Below are 15,895 nucleotides of genomic sequence, written 5' to 3' on the forward strand. Positions count from 1 at the left end.
ATCTCTGGGCACTGGGAGAAGGTCCCACAGAGGATGGGACAGCCTGGGGAGAGCGGTGGGGGTGAGGAGGGAAGGAGGCAGGAAAAGCCGAGGGTGGACACCGTGGAGCCAGCCCCTCCACCCATGTCTGAGAACTGCCAGATGCGGGCAGCAGGGTGGAATGGGGGCTACCCACCTCTGCTGGAGACAGCCCTGGAGGTGGTCTGGGTGACAGGGCAGAGAGGGGTAGGACTGGGGAGGGCTGTTTCCTCACACTTCCCGAAGCCCCAGGAACCTGTCCTCGCCTGGCCTTTACCAGCGGGTGTGGTTTCCCCTGGAGTGAATCAGCCTCACCCTCTCCCCTCGGATGTGGCCCAGAAGGGAGGTCGCTGCTGCCCCCTGCTGCCAGCCCACCCCTCCCGTCCGGGGTGACGGATCCTGTGCTGAGTCCCCTGCTACCCCACGGCCCAGCAGCCCACCCTGTGGTCGTGGGGCCCCGGGCCCACAGCCTCTCACCACGGAGGCTGCCTCGTGGTTCTTCTCAGTCTGCAGGAGGTCGGCACAGTGCTGCTCACACAGGTCCAGGTGTCCCTGCAGCAGGTAGAGCCTCGCCAGCTCCAGCACCACCTGGACAGGCCCCGAGACAGTGAGCAACCAATGCACATCACGGGAAAGCTTGGGCACCCAGGCCTCGTCCTCGCACGCCCACGTTCTGTCAGCTCTGCCTTCAAAGCATGAAAGCATGTCTCTGACCCCCTGGGATGATGTCTCTGGCTCTCCCCCTCTCCCACCCAGTACTATATCGTCATGACTTTTTCTAACTGACCACTGAGAGGCAGGGCCCACTGAGCGCATATTGATCCTTCGGCTTCGGCTCTGACCTCATCTCCTCTGGGAAGCCCTCTGCGCCCCAGGCTCCGGGACAGTACCCCTCATCTGAGTTCGCAAGTGTCCTGACCCCCCTGTGGGTATCACATGCTATTAGAACTGCCTATGTACTTGTGTGTACCCAGTGCCCGGGGCAGGGACCTTGTCTTGCCCCACTGCGTCTCCAAGCCCTGGCCCAGTACCTGGCTTGCACATATTGGGAATCTGTTAAATGAGAACACATTAAATACATGAATGGGTCTGTCACTAAGCTCTTCATCTCCTCTCGAGTGAACTCCAGCCACCATTTCCCACCTGGAGCCATGCCTCTCACATGACCCTAAACCTCCTTGGAAGCTTAGTCTGGGCTTTATGCCCAGAAAAGCCCCTAGCAGCCAAAGTGTCCTCTCCCCACCTGCAAGGGGGACCTGAAAATGCTACACTTGCCACCGAGGGCTGCAGTGGGTGAGGGCCCTGGGATCTGCAGGCCTGCCTACACCAGGGGTCTGTGCCCCTTGCAGGGAACCACAGAGAAGGAAACAGCTTCCGTCCACAGTCAGGGAGCTCTGCAAGGCTTTGTGTCCCAAGGCAAGGACAAGGACCTCACTCCAAGGACCCCACCTTATTGTTAATAGGCGTGTAGGAGAGGGCATCTTTATAAGACTGCACTGCCTTGGCATACTCCTTCTCTGCCAGGTAGTATTCCCCAAACTGGATGCAGATGGAGGCTGCCAGTTGCTTCTGGGAGGGGATCATTTCCGGTCGCTCCAGGGGAACACGCTTCAGGATCCGAGACTGGAGGTCCATGGCCTAGGGAAACCAGGAAACTCTGCGTGAGCAACCCAGAGCCTGATGTGCCAGGTCTCAGGCCAATTCACAGCAAGCCTCCAAGCTCTCATCTCAGAGCTAGCTGTCTAAGAAGGGCATCTCAGGTCCCCCTGAGCAAATCTGGGTCGCTCTGGACAGGCAAGGCTGCTGGCTGAGCACCAGGAGGCAAACCGGTACTGCCGCAGGGGCAGGAGCAGGGCAAAGGCTCTCAAGCAACAGAACACTCCACTGTACTCGGCTCATTTACCTGTTTCCATCACACCTGGCACTCACTGTCTCTGATCTACCTCAGCTGTCCGATAGGCTGGAACAGGCACACAGTAGGTGTTCAGCACAGGCCGTGTTTTGTTGGGTGCGTTTGTTTTGAATAGTGTCCTGCTGGGAATTTGAGGCAGCCCCCACAAATAGCCGTGACATAACAGTGATTAAGTGAGTAGCCAGAGAGCACTGGGGCAAGAGGAAACAATGAGGCCAGGGTTAAGTTTTGGGTAGTGGTTACAGATCAGCCCTGGGTTCCCCGAAGGCCAGACTGAGGAATGGAAATCCAGTGGGAAACCCCAAGGATAAGTCACATCAAGCAGTCAGAGACGATCTACAACCACAGGCACACGCCCCAGGGGCAAGTGCCAGGCCCCACCTTTGGGTACAGAGTGAAGAGGAAGGGAAAAAACGGCCAGGAGTCTCCTAGCAGGGGCTTCTCAGTGGCGCTCGTGGTAAAGAACCTGCCTGCCAGTGCAGGAGACGTAAGAGAGGCAGGTTCAATCCCTATGTTGGGAAGATCCCCTGGAGGAGGGCATGCAACCCACTCCACTCTCGTTGCCTAGAAAATCCCATGGACAGAGGAGCCTGGTGGGCTATGGTCCAGAGGGTCGCAAAGAGGCGGACGCAAATGAAGCGACTTAGCAAGCACACAGTGCTCCCAGCGGTAGACTATGGGTTGGGACAGGCCAAAGCTGGTTCAAATCTCAGCTCCACCACTTACTAGCAGTGTGACTTTGGGTACATTTCTTCACCTCTTTGAGCCTTATCTGTTAAACAGGAATGCCTCAGTGCTTAGCTCAAAGAGCTACTGTGAGAATTAAATAAGTCAAAAAGCCTAGTACAGAACTCAGCACAGAGCATTCAGTGCGTGAGAGCTGCTGGCATTGTTTATTAATAACAGCACAAGCATCCTTGAGGACAAAGGCACTGTCTTCCTCCCTGCCTTCTCCAGTCCAGCCCAGGCGGGTTTTGAGCACTTCCGTGCATAATCAATACGAGAGCAAGGGTTGGGGGATAAGTGGAAGGTGGATGTCAGGGGTGTAACCTGGATCCTCTCTAGACGACCACGCCTGGAGACTTCCAGACCTGCAGTCCTATCTCCAGCTTCCATCAGGAAATGGCAGATAGACAGCTTAGATCTACTTGTCAATTACCTTGTTCAAAGTTTCCGTCACATCTTCTTTTTTATGACTCTTGTAAACCTTGGCCAGCAAAAGTAAGCACTTGACATCATTCATCATGGATGGGATGTCTTTGACTGCAAAATGGAAACTCAAAGTAGTGTTTCCTGGCCCCTGGGGAGGGGGCTGTTGGGGGAGGATGGGGGCTGGGTTCGGAGCCCCAGCCAGTGCCTGTCCCCTGCCCCATCCTGCAGGAGAAGAGGGGGTGTGTCTGCTCGAAGTCAGGCTAGGGAAGACAGTTAGGGTGTGCTCACCAAAGTCATGATCCAGTGCCTGCTTCAAAACTTTTTCTGCTTTGTTGAACTTCTTTAACTTCAGGAGCAGTTCGGCCAGATCGCAGCACACAAAGTCCTGTCCGCTCATCTTCTGGGCGGCCTCATAATAATTAATTGCCTTCGTGCACACAGGAAATACGGGCATCAGGTCTGGTTTTGTATGTGGGCACCTCACACTGTGCCCCGACCCCCAACCCTGCATTCACCATGCCTGTGTACCCCTCCAGAACACAGAAGCCTCAGATGCAATGGCCTCCCGCCTGGCACAGGTCTCAAGCCTCAGCCTCAGCAGGTGTTAGGGGTGGTGGGGAGTTGCTGAGCCCTCTCCTTGGCAACCTGTTCAGGGGGGTCTCTCCTTGCATCCAGCCTCCCACCCAAGCACCCTCCTCCATCTTCCCTGCTGGGCTGGCCCTCCCTGCCCCTTCCTACCCCATCATGGCCCGACCTTGGTGTACTGGTGGGTCTTCACATAAGCCTGCCCGATCCGGCTGATCAGGGATGCGTCGTGTGGGTTCTTTCTGTAGGCCTCATCGTAGACCTCCAGGGCCTTCTCTGGCTGGTGGGGAAAGGGTCTGCCATCTCTCTCTTCTCCCTTACTGGAGAAGCAAGACTGGGCAGGGTGGGTGCGGGGTGCAGCCACTTAGTGTGGTCACGAGACCTTCACTCACCTCCTGAATGTTCATGAAAGCATCACCCAGAAGCAGACTGGTGTGGGGGCCAGGCAGATGTTCACAGAGCTCCCTGCAAAAGTAACCAAAACCTTAGCTCAGCCCTGTGCGTCCTTCCTATTCCTGGATCCGTCTCTTCTCCTCACTCATTCTGTCTGCCACCCGTGCACTCACTCATTTATTCATCACCCAGTGTTTCTCGGCTCAGATGGGACGCAGTGCTAGCTCCCTTAGTTCAGGCTCTCCTCATCTGTTATCTGGATCATGGCCGGGACTTCCACCCCCTCCTCTGGCCTCCACCCCAAACGCCTAGAACCTTCTTCATGAGGCAGCCTCTTTCTTTTTTTTTTCCCCAGCCAAGCCTCACGTGGCATGTGGGATCTTAGTTCCCTGACCAGGGATTGAACCCAAGCCCCTGCATTGGAAGCACTGAGTCTTTACCACTGAACCACCAGGAAGTCCCAGCCTACTTTTTCTAAACCTTCAATGAGACCATGTCATCTCACTATTTATTGGTTTCCCATTGCTCGTGGCATCACCTCCCCTTCCTCCCGAATTGCCTAGATCGAGTTTTGCCTGAGGAAGGGGACAAGAAAGGTACACTTGAGGGCCCAACGTCAAATTGTAGAGAAAATTGCCGAGGGCTCCCAATCCCGGCTCTCCATCCTCCTTCACTCACATCGGTTACATCCAAGCCCCTGAACACTTCCCCAAGGACAGGCCACGCCGGAACCATGGTTCCCACCAGGATATGAACCATAATGAGGGGCAAGCAGAACTCAGGGAAGATTCACTCCTGTGTCCTTACAACTCAGCAGCAGGTTGGCCTGACTGACCGACCTATCACACTCAGATTCTCACCAGGGGAAATTCCCTTCTATTGTCAAACACACTCTGAGAACACGTTCTGAAGCCCCGGGGCAAAGAAGACGATCTGGAGAAAACACTCCTGACACGCGACTGGGACCGGGCCGGTCAGTGCGCCGCCCGGGGCTCACCGGTAGCACCCGATATAGAGGCGGGCATCCTTGCGGGTCTGCAGGTAGATGCTGGCCATCTTCTCCTTGGCCTCCGTGTAGCAGGGCTGCCTGGGCGTGATGCTCTGCAGCACGCTCAGCGCCAGGTCCACGCTGCCCTTGCTCAGGGCCAAGTCCACATTGGCGATGGTGACGCGCATCTCCTCCGGCGTGCCGCTGAACTCGTTGATGGCGTCCTGCATGACCTTGGTGGCCTCGTGCTAAGACAAGGAAACCCAACAGACCCTCCATTTGCTGTCACCCACCACACCTGGAAGCCAGGGAGAGGATGGCCCATCCCCACTTTAGAGCAGCAGGAAGGGGACAGGGAGAGCGAGCCTCTCGGGGTTGAGGCCCACTGTTCCTGGAGGGCAGGGCCAGCTGGGGGACATGAAATCCCTGACTGTGAGAACTTGTCCCTGAGTGCCTCAAAGTCTGAATGTGATTTCTTCCTACGAGAGACCTATGGACGCATCTCCTATACCTTCCTGCTTTCAGTCAAAGGTATTTTTATGTTATGGTTAGTTAGTGTTAGCCACTCAGTTGCGTCCGACTCTTTGTGACCCCATGGTCTGTAGCCTGCCAGGCTCCTCTATCCATGGAATTGGGCACATAAAGGTATATTTGAATTGTATCTTCATTGCATTTGTACTCTCAATTATTCCAACAAAGTTACTTTCTTTGCCCATTTTGGTTCTTTGTGCCTTTGCCCAGCCAGACCTTCCAAGGTCCCAGGGCCGCCCCATACAGTTGAGCAGGTTGCACACTGCAAAACTCCAAGGGGATGTAAGCGGCATCCACTGGAGAGGTGCACTGCCCAACTGCACGACCACGTGTGGTGGCTCTGGTGGGCCTTGTGCTCTGCCTCCCTGACAACCTTCTGGGGACAGTGAGGTCGGCAGGGGACAGATCGTGCAGGACTCAGGAGGGTTTGGAGTTTATCTTAAGGGTGTGGGAGCCACTGAAGCCTTTAAAGTAGGGGAGAGGGATACTCCCAAATGAATAAAAGCTAAACTAAAGTGCAAGGAAACACCAGCCAGAATCAAAGAGCCTGGTTCCCAGGTCTACCCTGGCTCTCCAGCACGCGCCAGCAGCAAGAGAACAGAGCAGGGCGTTTCTCACCAGCTCTCCGTTCATCCGGAGGGCATCTGCCAGCTCCAGTAAGATGGACACCCGCTCGCTGGGGCGCACGCAGGGCCCACGGAACTTCTTGTTCTCTTCCGTCCTCAGAGTTGGTAATTTTATGATCATCTTCAGTGCCTTTATGGCTTCTGGATAGTCCCCAGACTTGTTGAGGGCCTTGGCCTTGATGAAGTGGTAAAGGGGGTGGTCTCGGACCTAAAGGAGCGTCAGCAGAGTGTGGGGTTCCAACTCCCATAGGGGAGAAAGCCCCAGGATTCCACAGAGCCAGTCCCTGCCTTTGGGCCAGCAGAAGGGGCTGAGGGATTCTGGCAGCTCCTGGGGCTACTCTCCCAAGGCGAGTAGGGGCTGAAGCTAGTGGGGCTGTGGGATGCTGAGCAGCGACAGGGCATCGGGGACCCCCACCTGGAAGTTGTGGCTGACGCCCAGCTCCAAGGAGTGGGAGCACATGGCAAAGTTGCCCTGAGCCAGGTAGATCTGAGCCATGAGGAGGTGGGTGTCCACGGAGGTGGGGTCCAGCTCCAGGCAACGCTGCAGGGTGCTCTGGGCATGCTCTAACTCCCCTAGAAACAGGAAACAAACCCCTACATCCAGGGATCCTTGGGCACTCTCAGGACCCACCACGTAAAGGCAGAAGGAATTTTACGTGTCCTGTTTCCCAGAAATATCCAAGCTGGGCATTTATCCCGTGTCTGTTCAGCTTGACTCAAAGGTCTCTTCCTAAAATTAGAACTACTATTAGTTTTTGCCTTGACCCAGACAACAGCCAGGAGACTCAAACCTGGGTGTGACACCTCCCTTCCTTCTGTACCCTCAGGGAGATGGCTAAGTCACTTCACTGCTCTGTCTGGAGGCTCAGGGGAACACTGAAGTCTCAATTTCCATACCTAAGAGCAGAACAAAGCCTAATAATAGCAGCAACCGTGACAGCCACAACTTGAGAAGCACCCGCTCTGTGCCAACACAGGCAAAGTTCTTGAGAAAGGCTGGTTTAGTGTCTGCCCACCCCCACCAAGTTGGTATTATCATGCCTGTCTTTCAGATGCAGGACTGGAACTTTAGTGATGTAAGTCACTCAGCTCCAAAGGGACGAAGTCAGTATTTACGTCCAGGGCCATGGGCTCCTGAGACTGCGCTCTGAATGCCTTGGCACGTTGGGGCCCAGAGGCCTTCCTGTGCCAGGCTGACCCTAAATGGGAGGCAGTGGCAACTCAGGGCCAGGGTACAGTGAGCTGGTTGGGAGGCCCTCCTTCCTCTGCTGCCAGGTCCCTCAACAGCTCTTGCTTGGGGTCCATCACCCAGTGGGTAGAGAGCACTTGCTTCTGGGTCCCAAACTCCCTGCGCCTTCAATTGTGCTGCAGAAATGTGAAGGTGTCACCATGACAACCTGAGCAGCTGGAGACCTTGCTTTGTCCCTAAAGCGCTGGTATCTGCCGGCATCCCTGTGTGTGTGTGTCTGGCAGGGGAGGGAGGGCCTGCCCTCACCTTGTACCCAGGAGACCTTGGAGCAGCGGGTAAACCTGGCACTCTGATGAACACTGGGAGGACAGAGGACGAAGACCAGGAGCTCTAGAAAGTGCAACCCATACAGTGCAGAGCACACAGACGTGCCATGGCATTCTGAAGCCTCTGGACACCAGAGATCAGCTTGACTTTCAGGCAGATGGGGGTGAAAGGTCACGGGGAGCCAAGACTTCCGAGAGCACAACAGGCCCCCACCGAGGGTTCTCCCCATCCTTCCCTCTTTCTCCAGGATCCAGGCCTTGAGATAGGAGAGGCTGAATGGGGACCGTTCTGGCCCATGAGGCTCTGCGAGTCTAATGGCACAGGGTCCCCTTCCCTCGGGGCCTTCCCAACTGTCTTTTAAAAACTGCCACCCCTATATCCTCTCCCCGGCTTTCATTTTCTCCATCACATGGTCATGTCCTGACAATAACACTGTGCTTTATGTCCACGTACTCCTACTAGAACACAAACTCCAGGGTGGAGCTTTTCTTGTTCTGAGCACTGCTGTCCCCTAGGATCAGAGCAGTGCTGTTGCATCATCGAGTTCAGTGACTGTCAGCTGGTACAGATCAAGTAAGTAATCAGCAAAAGGGAGGGTCGGAGAGACCTCTGCTGGTGAGGAGTCGGGGTGCTGGAGGCTGGGAACAGTGGGCGCACCTGGTGACTGAGGGTGAGGGGGTGTGTGTGGAGTGTCCCAGGCAGGGAGCCTGCAGACACTCACCCACGGCTCCCCCAGCCACAAGGACTCACTGGCTCACCTGAGAGATACTTGACCTGGGCCATCACATACAGCGGCTCAATCAGGGCTGGTGCCACCTTGACTACAGGATTCAAGATGGCAGCGACTTGCTTAAGAAGAGGAGACACGATCTGGCCTGGAGACCGGGGCTGTAGAACACAAGGGTCTGGCTGTGCGGTTTGCCCTATTCTAAGAAAAAGACTCCTGGAGTGCTTAGAAAACACTCAGTGAAGGGATTTTATTCCACACGTGTTTTTACTTTATCCTATTTTATTTTTATTTACTTTAGTTACTTTGTTCATTTTTTTTACTTTATTTTACCCTGGTAGCTCAGATGGTAAAGAATCTGCTTGCAACGCAGGAGATCCAGGTTCAATTCCCTGGGTCAGGAAGATCCCCTGGAGAAGGGAATGGCAACCCACTCCAGTATTCTTGCCAGGAGAATCCCATAGACAGAGGAGCCTGGTGGGCTACAGTCCATGGGGTAGCTAAGAGTCAGACATGACTGAGTGACTAACATTTTCATGCTTCACACACATATTTACCATCCACTCTGTACTACTTTGCCCAAGAGCATAAGCTCCTGAGAATGGGGACTTCATTTGTTCACTTTTGACTCCCCCCTATCAAGCATGGCATCTGGCACATGGTGATGCCCTCAATAGATATTTGTGGGATGGCATTACGAGGCTGCTACTGCTAAGTCACTTCAGTCGTGTCTGACTCTGTGCGACCCCACAGACGGCAGCCCACCAGGCTCCCCCGTCCCTGGGATTCTCCAGGCAAGAACACTGGAGTGGGTTGCCATTTCCTTCTCCAATGCATGAAAGTGAAAAGTGAAAGTGAAGTCGCTCAGTCGTGTCCGACCCTCAGCGACCCCATGGACTGCAGCTTACCAGGCTCCTCCGTCCATGGGATTTTCCAGGCAAGAGTACTGGAGTGGGGTGCCAGGCACTTGGGAGATATTAAGGCATGTAAGATACAATCATTGCCCACAGGACTCTTGATTGTCTGGGAAGGCCAGACAAACAGGCAAAGACCAAAATACTTCTTAGAAGACATTGGGAGAAAAGGGAGCCCAGTTCCTCCCTGGGATGAACAGAGGCCAGTGCCCCGCTCCTCACATGCAGTCCCTGGACCGCAGCATCAGCATTGCCTGGGAGATGCAGGGTTGTGCCCCACTTCCTGGGTGATTGGCACGTTGCCTGTGCAAATGTGAAAAGCACTGGGTTCCCCGACTGCCCGAGGCTCAAGCAACCTAGTGACTGGCCAGGTAGGTCCTGCCTCTGCCCAGACCTGTTCACCAGTCCAACCCCCGCTCCCCGTCCCACGAAGAAGCACCCTCCTCTAACCTGCTTGGGGCAGAAGACCAGGTACTCCTTGGCGATGCAGACCAGGAAGATGGGGTCGAGCCGTTCCAAGTATTCAGAGCTCATGGGGAGGGCCTGCATGCTGGAGAAGTGCAGCTCGGCGGCCTCCTTTAGTAGCGTCGTGGCCTCCTGCTCCCCCCTATGCTTCTTGGACACCAGGAGGGCTTGGAGGAAAACCAGCACCTGTGGGGAGCAGGCCCGGGTCTTGGAGGCAACGCTCACTAGGCAGAGCCAGCAGGCCAAGGAGAAGCAGAAGTCCAAGGGGCAACTGGGGTTGGGGAGAGGGAGGGGGTGTGGCAGGGGCCGGATCCCAGGGCAACCTCGGCCCCCACAGGGCTCTGACCTTGGACTTCCCCAGAGACTGCTGCACCTCCTTCAGGAATTCCAGCTGGTGTTCGGCCTCCTCCAGGTGGCCGTCTAAGATCTGGCACCAGATGATCCCTGGGAGGGGACAGAACTGGGATGAACAGCCGGCTCTGTGGCAGAGCCAGCAGGCCAAGGGACAGTGGACGGCAGGGACCCTTCCCCGCGACTTCATAAACTCAGAGAGTGGTATGTGCTCATGGGGAAGCGTTCCAATCGTAGGGCAAGGAAAACATCCCCAGCTCACATTCTGCCCTCAGCGTGCCTTTCTCTAGAGAGAATCAACATGAACAGATTGGAGTGGATTTCTTCAAACATCTTGCAAAGCATCTGCATGTTATTAGTGTATAGTGTATCTTCCCATCCGTTCATATAAATTACCCTATTCTCTTCAATGGTGACATAATATTTCACTGCCGATGTAACCATTTATTTAACTACTGCACTACTGAAGGACTCCTCGTTTCACATTTCGTTGGTTTTCAGTGTTTAAATATTACAATGCCATGGTCAACATTTTTGTGTGTTCTAACTCCTTATGTAGAGATGATAGGTCAAAGGGCATGTACATCTAAAAACCTTGATAGATAAGGCCAGCTTGCCCTCCAAGGATATTTGAATTAATATTACTGTCAAGAATTTGGAAGTGTTTTTTTCTTTCCCCACGACCTCACAAACATGCTTTACTCTTTACCATGCTAAAGAGTGAATAACTTGTTCTAATTCACTTAAAAAAAAAAATCTTTTTAGGGAGAATGGACATCTTTTTATATATTTTCTACTGTAACTTTCCTGTTTATAGCTTTTTCCTATTTTTCTTTGGATGGATTTTTAGATCTCTCTATTCTCTTTATATATATTCCTTGTTACAAACATTTTCCATTAGTTTGCCTTTAACCTTTTACCTATTTTTCCTCTGCCTTTTTGCCATCGAGTAGTTTTAAATTTTTACATGAATTGGTCAAATATTTTCCTTTAGAACTTCTGAGTTTGTAGTTATGCTTAGAATTCCCCGGGCAACCCAAGTCCAATTTAACTTTTACGTTTAAATATCTAAGTCATCTAGAATTTATTTTTGAGGATAATGTGAAATGGGCATTTACCTTTATTTTTTTTCATAAAGAATAGTCAGGTATCCCACCACGAGTTATTGAAACTCTATCGGTTTGAAATGTCATTTCTATCAGAAGGCCTGTTTCTATCCTGTTGATCTATTTGTGTATTCCAGGATTGGCCTCAAATGGACGTCTCTTTTTTAAAAAAATAATTTTTTCTTTGGCTGTTGTGTGTCTTTGCTGCTGTGCGGGATTTTCTATAGTGCGGTGCGCTGGTTTCTCACTGTGGTGGCTTCTCTTGTTGCAGAGCATGGGCTCTACGGCACACAGGCTTCAGGAGCTGTGGCTCCCAGGCTCTAGAGCACAGGCCCAGTGTTGTGGTGGGTGCACGAGCTTCATTGCTCCGAGGCACGCAGGACCTTCCCAGATCAGGGATCGAACCCGTGTCTCCTGCATTGGCAGGCAGATTATTTACCACTGAGCCACCAAGGAAATCCTTAACTACTCTTGTTTTGATGTGTTTTGATGTTGGGAGGACAAATCCCTTCTGTTCCTACTATTCTTCTTTTACAATTTATTCCTCGACCATTTGGGTAAGTTTATTTCTGACTGTCTTCCCCACCACCATCTTGGTTTTCAGTCATATCCGTCCCACTACTTGGCTCATCTATGGACATTTTTACTTTGCAAAAATCATATTTTAAATTTTCAGCAACTCTATTTTTGTTATCTGTATTTTTTTCCTAGTGGCATGTTCTTTACTCATGGACCTAATAGACTCTAGACTCAGCCAACACAGGAGGTGTTTTGGGGACAAAGTCTTTTCTGTATCTGGCCTTAACTTTGTTCCTCAGAGGGCCACTGCTTTGCATGTTCCACTTGGCCCCTCTTTCAAACTGCTAGCAGATTTATAAATGGACTAGAGTGAAGACTATTAGCAATCAGGGCAGATTTCTCAAATTGCTAAGGCCCCTGATTTTCCCAGACGGACCAGATAAGATGGATGAGTCAAGGACACATATGCGTGGACTCAGGCTTGGCTGGAGAGTGTGGACTTCCCTTTTGGCTGACCAGCAGGGACTCTCCCTTGAATTGAGGAAGTAGGCAAGGACTCAGCCTGGTGGAGGAACATTTCAGGGGATTTTGCCTATGTGTTGGGCATTCAGGCTTTGCCCTTCATGTCCCTGTTGGTGGTGGGACATCATGGGGGGCTTTGTTCTGCTCTGTCCTGTCCCAACACCTGGTAAGAGTCTCCTTGATCCCCTTCTTGGGCTTCCAATAACCCTCCTGTTATCTCGATGATGACCTCATGACATATTTTGCTCCCAGCCTCTGGGGACCCCAAGCTTGTGTTTTTTTTAATTTTTCTTTTTTCTGGAGCCCTCTGGGGAAAGCTGATCTACTCATTTCTTTAGCTGTCCCGTCTCTGCCCATGTTGGCTTATAGGTTTCTAGACTTGCTCAGAGATTCCAGATTGAATGCAGTCTGCTTACTATCTTCTAGAAATAAGAAGTTCTTCAGAGTTCCTGGTCTACCAAAGGCACCTTACCCTGTTTCTGGGGCTGCTATGGGGCCTCACCATCTTTTTAAAATGTTGCCCGTGACTTTGGGGGGGCTTTGGGGAGGGAGGAGGAAGCGATAACCGAGGAGTCAGCCTGATGCATTGAACCAGAAATCAAGACCAACCACTTGGACTGCTTTTTTGACTGTGCTGCACAGATGTGCCTGGAGTTTAGCGAGAAGTGACTTTACCCTCAAAAGACACATCTCCTCGGAGCCGGGGCAGGAAGCCAGCTTGCCTGGGGCATTGATCATGAGGCTGCCTCCACTAAAATCAAATACCTCTGTTTCAGGATTCGCTAGAGACCACAGATTTGAGACCTTTGTGTAAAAATGAAAACTGGGCTTTGGAAAATTCACTTGACATTTGTATAAAGTGGGAGGGAAGCCCTGGGACACATGGGGAAGCAAAACTCTCAAAACTACTCACTCTGGTGGCCTTTCAGCACGGGGGCCTGAAGAGGAAGGGTCTACAGAGGTGAGGTGAGCGGCTGTGGGGCCGGGGGGAGGGGGCGCTGGGCTGGGGGGCCTGAGAGGAGGCAGGGCTGACCCAACATGTCAGGCAGAGTGTGGCTATCAGAGGTCTGAAGGAGATGAGAATGGCTTTGACTGCTGTCGAGAATTCCTGTGCCTCTTACGTCTATTATGTGTAGATGCCTCAAAAGGCACCCCATCCTACAATGTACCCCCAAACTCACATACCCTCTGGGAAGAATGCTTACCAACCCCTCTCTTCAGGATTCATGGAGGTCACCCTGCTTGGCTCCCACCCGCCAGCCTGCCACCCCTCTCCCTGCCCAGCCTGCCCAGACCTGTCAAGGCAGCCACGCTGCTCTCGTCCAGCTTCATGGCCTTCGAGTACCAAAGAGACGCCTCCTTTACTTGGTCCTGCAGGATGAAGAGGTAGCCCAGCTCAGTGGCCATGTGGGCGTCGGAGGATGTGGCCATGAAGGTTCGTTCGATGAAGCTACACACCAGCTGCAGAATCCCCTGGTGCCTCCCACACTGAAAGGAACAGACACGGGGAAGCGGATACCAGTCACTCCAACCTGCCTCAACAAGGCCATGTTGCAAATGGGGGACACTTTGGCAGGACTCGGGGGTGCTCAGGAGAGCCCCAAAAGTACCGTGTGTCCAGGTAGCTGTCCAGCTCGCAAGGAATCCCCCCGACCCCGGTGGCCACATGTGCGGAACCGCCTCCAGGCATGGAGCCCTCGGAGGGACCCAGCCCCGTGTCTGGCCATAGTCACCGGTCCAACAAGTTGCCAGGAGGTTTTTCATAAACTGAAACTGCACGAGGGGAACTCTTGGTGTCGCACTGATGGGAAGTGGCCCTGAGGGCTGTGAGCAGCCACATTCCCTGCTGTGTGTGGAGAATGAGCAGAGAGAATCAGACACAGAGGTGGAGGGAGAGAGCATATCCCAGTGGAATTAGACTCCCCAGAGTTGCCCCTGCTCTCATGACAATTCCTTATGGTAAATCTTTCTTCTTTTCAGTTGGGGCACACGGGATCTCCAGCTGAGGCTTGTGAACTCTTAGTTGCAGCATGTGGGATATAGTTCCCTGACCAGGGATGGAACCCAGGCCTCCTGCACTGGGAGAGTGGAGTCTTAGCCACAGGAGCACCTGGGAAGCCCCCCTTCTAGTAAGTCTTGCTCTGGGGCTGAAGGCTGCGACAGAGACAGGCCGTTTGGCAGCTGTTTGCACCGTGCCTGGCGTCAGAGACAGTTAGGCAGGCGGCCTCCCTGGGTCTCTTTCACAAAAAGAACACAGGAGTCGGGGGCTCCAGCACCCTGCTCTTCCACAGCTGTGTTGCTGCCCTCTTTCCCCAAATAGGGCGCCTCCCACTCTGAAAGCACTTCCAGATCTCACTTCCATGGTCTTCACAGCATCTCTGAAGGGCACGTGGGCACAGGAGAGAGAAGCCACCGGATACTGTGATAGGATGGAGGCAGGCAGGGGCCCCAGGGCCTGGGCCACTAGACTGAGAGATCAAGTTTAAGCCAGAGGGGTGGGGCAGGGTCCTGAGGGAGCTTCTAGGGGACCACAGATCTCCCCTGGGAACAAGACAGGATGCGCTAGTTCAGAAACCAGGGAGGAGCTTTCTTACCAGTCTGCTCACCACAAGAATTTTTTTAAGATGGAGGCTTGGATTTTCGGGCTCTCTTGTTTCCAGTGCCTTAATCAGATTCCTAACGTGCTCGGCAGCCTGCAAGAGCAAAACACAACGTCAAAGGCAGTAGGTAAAAGGCGAGTGGGGCAAAGGTTCTCAAGGGTGGCTGCCCGGAGCACCAGCTGAGAGATCTTAAACACACTCGGGCCTCCGCACCAATGCCAGAGATTCAGAGTTAACTGGCCTTGGGTGTCCCCAGGCTTCAGTATCACTTTGGGGCCCCGCAGGGGCTTTCCCTCCAGAGCCGGCACTGCCCCTTTATTCACGAGTCCGAGAAGAGCAGCTGCCCTTTGAGACACCCCCAAACAGTGCCAGAAGCCAGCTGTATGGTGCACACACAGCAGTCCCCCCGAGGCGGTTGCAAACCACCTGGGCTGGCCCAGGAGTCAGGGTGGGTCTCTGGCCCCAAACTTCTGTTCCATTTTGACCTGAGTCACCACATTGATGCCTCTCTGTCATTCCAGTGAATCCTCCCAGGGACTCTGACAGTCAGTGTAACTGAATTTTCCAGTCTAGCAGATGAAGGGTCAGAAAGGTTAAGGTCATTTGACCAAGGTTACCCAGCCATCCAGATGGCTGACTGAGTCTAAAGCCTGTGTTCTTTCCTGGACTCTTCTGCCCATTCACTATGTGGGGTAGGGAGTTCTTAGTCCACAGCTGCAAAGAAGCACCAGGAAAGAATATGGGGTGGGGTGAGGGGCAGATCCCAGGGTTTGAGATGGGGGCAAAGGAGGGGCATTAAATGCTAACTGCCCTTGGGCCTAACCATGAGGCCAGGCCCTTAGAAGGCTTGCTCAGGGCCCCAGGTTCTCAGGGAGCTGAGGACAGGCCTACTCCCTTGCTTCTACCCAGAAACAGGGCTAGGGCCCTTTTCAAGGGTTCCTACCAAATACAGACCGTGCCCTTTGCCTCA

General features: G+C 53.3%; 1 protein-coding gene across 10 annotated transcripts in view; it reads right to left on the reverse strand.

Annotated features, from left to right (window-relative positions):
* TTC21A (tetratricopeptide repeat domain 21A) overlaps window positions 1-15,895 on the reverse strand; it is a 35,450-nt gene that overhangs the window by 4,442 nt on the left and 15,113 nt on the right. For 8 of the 10 annotated variants that reach the window (XM_027523094.1, XM_027523100.1, XM_027523099.1 and 5 more), the window contains 14 exons: window positions 14,920-15,018; window positions 13,621-13,813; window positions 10,174-10,271; window positions 9,813-10,013; window positions 8,480-8,609; window positions 6,621-6,778; window positions 6,198-6,413; window positions 5,058-5,296; window positions 4,060-4,132; window positions 3,837-3,947; window positions 3,371-3,509; window positions 3,090-3,193; window positions 1,468-1,656; window positions 496-606 (listed from right to left, as the gene is read on the reverse strand). In XM_027523094.1, coding sequence (XP_027378895.1) covers window positions 496-606; window positions 1,468-1,656; window positions 3,090-3,193; window positions 3,371-3,509; window positions 3,837-3,947; window positions 4,060-4,132; window positions 5,058-5,296; window positions 6,198-6,413; window positions 6,621-6,778; window positions 8,480-8,609; window positions 9,813-10,013; window positions 10,174-10,271; window positions 13,621-13,813; window positions 14,920-15,018 — 2,061 coding nt within the window. The remainder of the gene's footprint in view (window positions 1-495; window positions 607-1,467; window positions 1,657-3,089; window positions 3,194-3,370; window positions 3,510-3,836; window positions 3,948-4,059; window positions 4,133-5,057; window positions 5,297-6,197; window positions 6,414-6,620; window positions 6,779-8,479; window positions 8,610-9,812; window positions 10,014-10,173; window positions 10,272-13,620; window positions 13,814-14,919; window positions 15,019-15,895) is intronic. The other 2 variants (XM_027523097.1, XM_027523098.1) reach the window with 2 other exon arrangements.

This window comes from Bos indicus x Bos taurus, chromosome 22, assembly GCF_003369695.1.
Source record: "Bos indicus x Bos taurus breed Angus x Brahman F1 hybrid chromosome 22, Bos_hybrid_MaternalHap_v2.0, whole genome shotgun sequence".
NCBI lineage: Eukaryota > Metazoa > Chordata > Mammalia > Artiodactyla > Bovidae > Bos > Bos indicus x Bos taurus.